The sequence below is a fragment of the Myripristis murdjan genome, chromosome 22 (genome assembly GCF_902150065.1).
Source record: "Myripristis murdjan chromosome 22, fMyrMur1.1, whole genome shotgun sequence".
Taxonomy (NCBI): Eukaryota; Metazoa; Chordata; class Actinopteri; order Holocentriformes; family Holocentridae; genus Myripristis; species Myripristis murdjan.
Window position 1 is genome coordinate 6,845,453 of NC_044001.1, and position 9,816 is coordinate 6,855,268.

General features: G+C 40.3%; 2 protein-coding genes across 2 annotated transcripts; one reads left to right on the forward strand and one right to left on the reverse strand.

Moving 5' to 3' along the window:
* Nucleotides 1-354: 354 nt before the first annotated feature.
* Nucleotides 355-2,578, reverse strand: nenf (neudesin neurotrophic factor). The gene is made up of 4 exons (XM_030082071.1): nt 2,388-2,578; nt 2,181-2,241; nt 1,754-1,857; nt 355-1,004 (listed from the first exon to the last, which is right to left on the reverse strand). The coding sequence occupies exons 1-4, from the start codon at nt 2,526-2,528 to the stop codon at nt 828-830; spliced, it is 483 nt and encodes a 160-aa protein (XP_029937931.1). The 5' UTR covers nt 2,529-2,578; the 3' UTR covers nt 355-827.
* A 789-nt stretch (nt 2,579-3,367) lies between these two features.
* On the forward strand, nt 3,368-8,777 carry pacc1 (proton activated chloride channel 1). Its single transcript, XM_030082070.1, has 8 exons — nt 3,368-3,615; nt 4,610-4,718; nt 5,356-5,565; nt 6,261-6,415; nt 6,956-7,098; nt 7,837-7,978; nt 8,087-8,194; nt 8,295-8,777. Exons 1-8 carry the CDS (start codon nt 3,580-3,582, stop codon nt 8,454-8,456), a joined length of 1,065 nt encoding a protein of 354 aa, XP_029937930.1. The 5' UTR covers nt 3,368-3,579; the 3' UTR covers nt 8,457-8,777.
* Nucleotides 8,778-9,816: the final 1,039 nt, after the last annotated feature.

Genomic DNA, 9,816 nt, shown 5'->3' on the forward strand with positions numbered 1-9,816 from the left:
GCTGTTCTGGGACAACGCCTCAAATCAGAGCATGTTTTTTTTTTTTTTTTTTTTTTTTTGTGGTAAAATAAACGCCAAGTGAGACAAGTTTGAGATTTAGAGACTTTAATGATAATCACACAAATAGAAGATCTTGCAGCAAAATGATGTAAACATTGACACGGCATCAGAGTGTCAAGTCTGAGATCACAAAAACACACAGCTAAACTTGATTGCACTACATTATATCTGGAGTGTTTCATTTAAAAATCAGTTTATTGCTTTATTGTCGTCTTTGATTTGATGTTCTGCACCTGATTTGTCAGCAAACTCTCTGTTTTCTGAACAGGTAGACAGTGTGTGGTATTTCATTCATTTGATCATGTTTTCTGCTATTAAATGAGTCAAGGCCCGAGTCAAAATCTGTTTGTTTTTTTTTGTTTTTTTTTAAAATATATTGCAAGTTCATTTGACTCTGGCCAGGAGAGTGCAGAACAACACTCTCTTGCAATCATATTCGGTACTGCAGTTGAACATAGGCTCGAGTTAAAAAAAACAAAACAAAACAACAACAACAACAAAAAAAAATATATGGATGGATTCAGGATGGAAAAGGGAAAAATTAAGAATTGACTTCCACGTATTTTAGAAAATATACAATGTGTCTTGAATGGGTTTCTTGGGTCCATGACACATAACACTTCACTGTAAACCTTAAATTCAAGTAAATATGAATACAAAGTGTCTGTTGCATGTCATGCCCCTGGATGTGATTTACTGTTGCACCATGTGTGTCACCATACCCTTTGTGTTACTATGTACAATATGTTTGCTGGGTGCTGATAAGATTAAAACTCATCCTTGATTTGAAAATGCGGCTGCTCCTCTGGTTTGAAGTCTTCGTTGGGACTTCCATCGTCTTTGAGGATGCGTGCCGCCGTGTAACCCACGATGGGGTATTTTGTTTTGTACGTGCCTTCAAACACACTGTCCAGAGACTCCAGCTGCTCTTTGGTGAGGCCCGTCTGGGGAGGAGGAAGACGGAAAAATGGGAGTTACTACCTGGGAATTACATTTACCTGACATTTAACAATTTATTGAATGCAAGGGTAAAACCACGGGATGCTGGTGACAGATGTGGGATTATTTTAGACGCAGTATCCGGCTACAGACAGCTACAAGAGTTGGCAGCAAAACGGCAAGTAACTGAACAAACTGAACTTTCAATACTGAGAAATCCTGCGACATGACGTCAGTGAAGTGCACACAACATGCTAGGTTTCCATTTATTGCTTCCAGTGGGTGGAAGTGTCCACACCTGACAATACAACGTAATTTGGACAAACATGATTAGTTTATGGTGTTTCAGATAGTGGGGCGGGACTCTTGTCTTAGCTGCTGCCCCATTTAGCTGATAAAAAGGGTGCAGTTTTACTAAAAAAAAAAAAAAAATGTTGCTTAGTGCATCAATTTGCAGTTTTGATATATTTGTGGCCAAATAGGAGAAGCTAAAATGAGAGACATAATGATTGGGAGCTGCTGTCCCATCTGAGCTCCTCTTCCCCCTGCTCTGCACCAACTCTGGGAAAGAGGAAACTCCTGCAACACCTGCACAGGTGTGAGCAAAGATAGTAAAACCTTCAAACCCTGATGAAGGCCACACGATGAAGCCAAGATGCATCCGTTTTACTAATAAATCTTTGTTCTCTGCTGGTATTTCCTCCTTCCCTGTGTTGACCTGCCCAGTGCAACCTGTCGGTCTTTACTGACTCACAGTGTCAGATGTCAGGTCTGCTGGCTGCAGCGACATCTTGGCCACTGCTCTTGTTGAATCCTTACCGACCAGGGCGTTGTACGGTGCACCCTTCCCATAAAACTCTGCAATTAATAAAATAACAGGTAATAATAACAGATGATACAGGGCTGTGAATGCAACATGTGGCTGTGCTGGACTACAGAAGGTGAGGGTAAATATATCTTCCATTCAGTGTAATGAGGAAGTGGATTTTCTACAGAAGTCAGACTGGAAATTAGAAATGTTTTGGTGTTAACTAATTTTTCTAACCCAGAATATAAAGGAAAATACTGAGAGTGAAGATTATGAGATTATTGTGCATGTCTCAGTTTGGGTGAAAGGAAAGTTTTCCCCAAAATCTACTTTTCTATTTTGAAAAATGATAATTATCTCCAAGTTTATTTACCTTTTCCCTTGGTAACATCAAACACCACTCCTTTTATTGCCATGTAGATGGGCTGCCCCTCCTAAAACAGTTGAAACGGGGAAAACAGAGATAAATCACTATCGCGCGCGCACGCACACACACACACACACACACACACACACACACACACACACACACACACACACACACACACACACACACACACACACACACACACACACACACCTGCGTCCCGTCGTATCTTCGCAGCTCCTCCTCGGTGAAAAGCCGCACAGGTTTGGTCGCAGCTTTGGGTTTCTGTTTGACGTTTTCCGCCAAGGTGGAACACAGAACGACCAAAATGACACAAAGTTGCCCCGTTGCCATGGTGCGTTCGCTGTCGAGGAGCTCACGCGGAAACTCGGACGTCCACTTCCCTTTCGTTCATGCTGCCTTCCAGGTCAGGTCGGAAAAGTCGGAAAATACACGGGGTGAAACTGACAAAGTGAAACTGGGTCCGAGGGAATTTTGATCGCTAAATAGTGATATTTAAGCGACATGGCAGCCATGTAAGCATCTGCTCAGGTGTTCTTAAATAACTTTATAGGTTAAAGGAAAAGAAAATAGATAAATGAATACATAAATAAAATAAAATTCAATCAAAACACATCACTGTTAAAGTGATGTATACAAAAACGGAATGATAATCTACCCACCAACGATAACAGCACCGACACCTTTTCATTTATGATTTTGAAAAATAACATTTTAATCGAAATCAGTTTAAAGGGTGTGTAAATTATATATAGTGTGCATATGCTTGTAAATAGTAACGTACACTGCAATGTTTCGGCCACCAAAACCAATTAAAATCATCACTTACATGCAGATGATGCCTGTTTCCCATTTTATTTCCCAAACAAAACTACTCATGATTTTTTTAAATTATTATTATGTACAATCAAAACCCTGTAAACAAGTCATACTCGCACGGTAGACCATGCTTTGTTATGCTGTTTTTGGAGTTGCTGAGTTGGGAAGGGGGCGTTTACGAGGCGCACTTTAAGGCAGCACTAGTTCGGTGAGTTATCAGCTTAAGGAGGTAGGGAGCGAGTGAAGGAAGCAAAGGAGCTGCGGCTGGTATCCGAGCGGGGCTTGTCGGTGCTGGTAGTCTTTATTATCATGGGATGGGCCTGTGCGCCCAAGCGCCTCCCTGGGAGCGGAAACTGCGGCAGCAGCACAACCTGGGGGTCTGAACTGAGTTTCCCCCCCCCCCCAAGGATGGCGAATTTTTCTTTTATTTTACATTATGAGTTTTCATTCTGGCGTACTGCCACTTCCTCAAAATGCATGTAGAATTTAATTTAGCTCTGTAACTTTAGTGGGAAGACCAAGTTGACGCTCCTGTTCGGTTTGTCGGTGAAAGAAGCGCAGCGGAATGCTCGGGAAGGAAAACTCCCGGCCATACAAAGAGGTAAGACCAGAAAGTAGGAGCTCCCATTATGTGTGTGTGTGTGTGTGTGTGTGTGTGTGTGAGTAAGAGAGTGTGTGCGCGGTGTTTTTAAGAAGAGACCTGTTGTCTTTCAGGCTATCTTCTTATTTGTACTTTCTCTGGAAATGAAGGGCGACACTGTCCCCCCCCCAAAAAAAGTAGAGAGCGCACTTTATTATCATGTGACTGCACAGCTGTTATGTAATAATGCTCAGCCAACTGTAGCATGAGCTGACTGTGCTGATAATGATGTTGCACCTCGCTCTTTCTTTGTGCTAAACTCAGAGGGATCCTGTAGAAATAACAGCAAAAAAAACTCCCAAAACACACACACAAAAAAAAGAATACACATTTTGTACGAATGTTGTACCAAATGTAGATAAATAGATGTATCAAGGCAGGATAAGGCCTCTGTAAACTCATTATTGAGCAGCACAGATACACTATCACCCCCTCAGTAATATTATAGGCTGTGAAAGTTACAGCAAAGTCAACAGAGACTGTAAGCGATCCCTGATACTGAACCAGTTTTAACATTTGATCAGGCCAGTGCAAATAAAGGGTAACTGTTCATGTTTAGATCCTGTTAATCCACACTAACATGTTTTAATTCTAACCAAACATGTCTATATGCTGAACATATTAGTGTAAATTGTTATTTTTATGTGTATAATTTACTTATCTAAATGAGATGTATGTAATTATAATATGGCCTGGAAAAATATGTAAAGATAGCTGTCAGTTATTACTTGTAACAATCTTTGATATCTCAATTTCGATGTGAATGCTGGTGCCAGTTTAATTACATTTTGTCCTAATGGATAGACAGTTATTGCTGATACCTGTCCAGTAATATAGATATTTATGATTCACTTTTGACTAGTGATGATTCCAGGTCAAAAAGTCCATAACGGCCCCACAGCTTTCTTTCTCTACCACTGTGCTTTGCCTAAGTCGACTTTTTTCAACCTTACAGTTCAGCGATGAAGATGAAGATGACGATGAAGGTCACAAGCAGGCAGATTTTTTCCAAGACGCCTCAGATGATCAGGAGCCGGAGGAGGAGAACGGCAGCATTTCACAAGGTGACGGCGACACACAGGTCATTTGTACATTACAGTGAAAAAAAAACAACAACAACTATTATTAACTTCATTAGAATAAAACATACAACACAAACAAGATGCAGAACCTGCATTAAAAATAATAATAAAAAAACACTATCACCTTCATAAAGGGCAGTTTTAGCTCCTCAGATCAGACCGGATGTATTGGGCCTTTATTCATTATTCAATCTTGTCTTTTATAAACTAATTCTTTATTTAAAGGCCTTGTGGACTCATGGTGTTTCCCCTGATATTCCCCGTTTCTAAATGTGGTTACAAAACCTTTTCCAACCCGCCAACAGTGACATTCTGTCATGAAATTTCTGCTCTTTGAATTGAAAACAGTCAGATTTAATTGGATTCTACATCGACCCAAATATGGATTTTATGTAATTTTATGTGAGCCTTCAAAAAGCCATATTGGCCAAACCTTATGCTCACCCATTATTTTTCATTTCCCCTTTTTCTGCTACTTGTTGCATTTTAATTCATGCCTTTTAAAATCAATCCCATGAGCTTTTTTGCTCCCATACGGCAGTCGGAAAATTCCCGGTGATAACTGACAACCCGCTCCCCTCTCCTCCTGTTTTCCCTTTCTCTTCTTCTTCCGCGGCAGAGGACGACATGAAGGGCAGCAATCCCTCCATGAAGGTCAGTAAAGCCTGCCTGAAGAATGTGTTCACAGTGGTTCTCATCTTCATCTACGTGCTGCTGACGGCGGTGGCGGCGTTCCTGGCCTACCAGACCATCACCGACTTCATGGAGAAGCTCAACCACCCCGTCATGTCCGTCACTTACAAAGAAGTCGACTCGTTTGCACCCCCAGGTTTGTATCAATAATTAACAGGGGGATTAGTGGGTTAGTAGGTATCAGATCATGCACTCTGGAAAATGATTTTATAGACAAACTCAGCTGGTAAAGGTCAGGCTCCAAAAGACATTAATCATGTCTGTTGAATTTGGGATGAAGTTGTTATTACAAGAAATAGAAAGGCAATAAGAAACATAGAAATATGTGGCTCAGAAATTTACAATGTCACCTCAAAGCCCTCTAATACAACATTATGTAAAATGCAGCTTGCTGGAATTAATTTCTGACTTTGGTTGCAAACAAGCAAACCTCCTTTGTGTATCTTTGTTTCAAGTTGGATGCATTGCAGTTTGTGTCGTTTTATGCATTTGTTCCCAGAGGACATTTTGGCCTTGAATCAATGCTGATTCATCAGCGTTCAGCAATGTTGCCACTCCTCGTAAACAAAGTGCCAAAACATTTGTCACTGTCCTGCTCTGCTACATGCGCCATTTTATGAAATTGGGACTTAAGTGTATAATTAAGACTTTCATCATACCAAATGGGCTTGCTTTAGAGAGGTGACGTTGTAGCTGCACGTCTTGTAAGCCGCCAGGGCCCAACTTGTCCGGCTTCAGGTCCTGCGTGTCCTCGTCTATTGAGCGCTCGCTCAGTTTCAGCACACGATGACTTGTCCTGCATTATTTATCCTCTGCTTTGTATGTGGGCAGGTATCGCTCTGTACCCGGGGAAAGCTCAGCTGCTGGGCTGCAAGCATCACTACCATGACTACATTCCTCCGTTAGTGGACCCAGGAAAACCTCAGGAGGTGGACTGTGTGATCGACAAAGTGACTTACTATGACCCGTTCAAAAACCAAACGCAGGTCAGAGACGCTGCCGAGAGGGATGTTAGCTGTGTGGTTTCACTGGTTGACATTGTCACGGCAACTTCTTAGAAAACAAAAATTGTGCATGTAGAATATCAATTTGAAACCATAATCTGCAGCTTTTCCTCAAAAATATATGTTTGCTACTCTCTATAAGTAGTCCAAAATCCCAGTGTGAGTAGATGTTTTAAATAATCCCCAATATAAGGTCTGTCCTGAGCAGATACCCTGGGATTAACATTTCGCTCCAGGCCATGGGTTAAAATTTGTTTTGATCTTCTAGTCACTATCGATTTTTGCAAACAAATGCTAAAAATTCAGGCGTGGACAACGGTTATTATTTATAGCACCTTTCATGCAAAGATGCAGCCCAATGCGCTTCACATTGCCAAAAGAAAAAATATGAAACTTTCTCTTCAATAATAAAACATTTACAAAGGGAGATTTGCCCCAGATAATCTCACTTTAGGCTTAATTCCTGCCTGTGAGCTTGTTTCATTGTGATCCAAGACTAGATGCTTACTTTTCCCATCACAGAAAAAAGCTATGGTGGTCCGCGGGCCGTCTGAAGTCCGAAAGAAAGAGCTGATCTTCATGCAGTTCAGCCACAACGAAACAGAGGAGGACTTCAGCGCCATCACTTACATGCTTTTCGCCAAGTACAGCGACCTGAATGAGAGGTAAGAGCAGACGTCGATGTATTGATGCTGTAAATGTCTGCTGACTCGAGCTGATAGCTGAAATTGGTCACGTCGCTTTTGCAAACACCTTTTCCTGTTTTGTTTTGCTTTGAGAGAGGGGAAGGGGCTTGAAACATGGGACTGCAGGAATGCTCAGCCAATCACAGGAAAGCACTGAAAAGTCAATTTTCGTCTACTGAGCTGTGACTGCCACTGCTAAACCCAGAATACACTCAGTGTCCACTTTATCAGGTCCACCTTTACAATCTAATGCAGTTCAGTGCAGCAGCTCTGCTATAAATTCAACCTTTAACAAAGTTTTTAATGTTCAGTTTTTGCTGGAGAATGTGTAAATTCAATTCTATGTTTATTATTGAGGTTGTAGTTTGCAGAGGTCTTGTACTGGACTATGTTATATTGAGAGGTGTTTCTAATTTTTTGTCCCCCACATTCATATACACATGAGGGGGACAGAATAGTGGAAACACCTTTCAGTAAAATGCAGTCCAGTCCAACAGCAGCACTAACGAACGTACTAACGAGCTCAATGCCAAACATAGAAGTGAATGAACACCTCTATTACTGTGAAAAAAAGAAAACCTGAGCATTTCAGGCAGCAGGAGAGGAAACTTTACAGCAGAGCAGTTGTATTGGATTGGATTCGATTGTACAGGTGGAGCTGATAAAGTGGCCGCTGACTTGTATGGTAAATGTGAGCTGTGCCTCTTTACTTTCTAGTGCAGATAAATCAGAGTTCATGATGGACTGTGAGAGGAATTACTCCACGTGGACTTTCTCTGGGGGATTCAGGACCTGGGTCAAGATGTCGTTAGTGAGGACGTCTGGGAAAAGCGATGAAGCCGTTGAGTTTCGGCAAGAGGTAGTTTTCATTCGTGTTTCAGCATCCCTTGAATATCCATTGTGGTTAAATCTGTGACTGTTGACGAAAAAATCATTCTAAAAACATGAATTGTGTTGGATCTTCTAGTCCGGCGTGGTGAAATTCAATGACAAAAGGCCTGAATTGGAGAGAACCAATGAGCTTTTCTTTGTTGTGTTTGAATGGCGGGATCCTTTCATGCAAGAAATCAGAGAGGTGAGTTCTCACTGATGTTTTCGCCCGTCACCTCTGACCTGCCTGTGATTATCTCAGTGTTGTAATACTTTTTTACCTTTTTTTATTTTTACCTGAACAGATAGTGACTGCCAACGCCTGGAACTCCATCGCCATTCTCTGCGGGGTCTTCATGGCTCTCTTCAAGGCTGCGAATTTTGCGAAGCTCAGCATACGGTGGATCATCAAACTGCGTAAGAGACATTTGAGGAACAAAACTAGGGAACTGAAGCAAATAAGCTGAAATAAACTGCACACAAGAAGCATTTGCAGTGTGATGACACAATTCCTGTCATGCTCAGATTTGCTCTCAAGAACTCATTTTGTGATGATTAACACGGCCGTGTGTTTGGAAATCACCACTTGCACTGTTTTGCAATTGAAGACACTGAGTTTTTTTTTTTTTTTTTTTTTTTAAATCTTTAAAAATTGTTTTATTCATGCCATCACTTACATGCTGGATGTCAGTTGTGTCATTTCTGAGGTCAAATTCACAATGATTAACACAGTGAACTACCGATTCTTTTAATTTATGTCGTCGCATTTCAGAAGCGGATGTATTTTTAAGAGCGTGATGGAAAAATGAACTCAAAGATGCTGAGGAATGTTTGCTGAGAGTTGAAAGTTGTTTGTTGGGAGACAGAGTTAATCTCTGAGGCTTAAAACTGAGAAAATGTGAAATTTTATCAGCATGTTGCTGGATGTTGGATTATTTCTCATTGATTATTCTACTTTAAAAGCACTATTATAGAGTCTTATTTGAGTGCCTCCTATGACAACACACTATAGCGATGTTAAATTGAGTTTGCACTCTGTTTATATTCACAACAACAAACTCTAAAAGGGATTATCAAGAACTGCTTTTCTTTCTGTGTTACACTGTTATTGCATAACTTGTATGCAGGTATTTTGTCTAAAGACTTTCTGGAAAATCTGGGATCATCTGGATTGTACTTGAATTGATGTAAATACATAAAAAAAAAAAAAAAAAAAACTATGGATACAACTGTGGTCTGTTTTGTGTTTCACTCCCTGTGTTTTCAGACATTTTGAAAAAAGAAAACATATTTAATAGCCTTTTGATTTTTATTAAAGCATAATACCAAGAATAATCCAATTTATTGTTTTTGTTTAGCATAATATTTGCATCACTTATGTATAAAGTTCAGTGGTAAGGGGGGACAATAGAGGAACAAAGCTGCTGGAAATTTAACAAAAAAAGGGGAAAAATAGAAATAAACATTCATTTCTGTTTATCTTCTCAGTGAAAAATTTGCTTAGATGCATTTCATTTTATTTTTTAGAATTTGGACATATTTATGAGAACACAATATAGCGATGATGTTGTAATGTTTCCTTTTTGTTTTGTTTTTTTTGAACATACAGCCAGGCCCCCCCACCCTGACCCCACCCACCAAAATACAGACACCTAGACCAGCAGATAGAAAGCACCAAAAACGAGAAAAACGCGCATTTAAAAAATTTACCACTTTGAAAAATGTTATTTATTCATGTTATCTCACTGATGTGAAAATAAACTCAAACAATAATCTGTGATCATCCCTCAGTAACAGGATGAAGTTCAAAAGTTCAGTGTGTTTTTA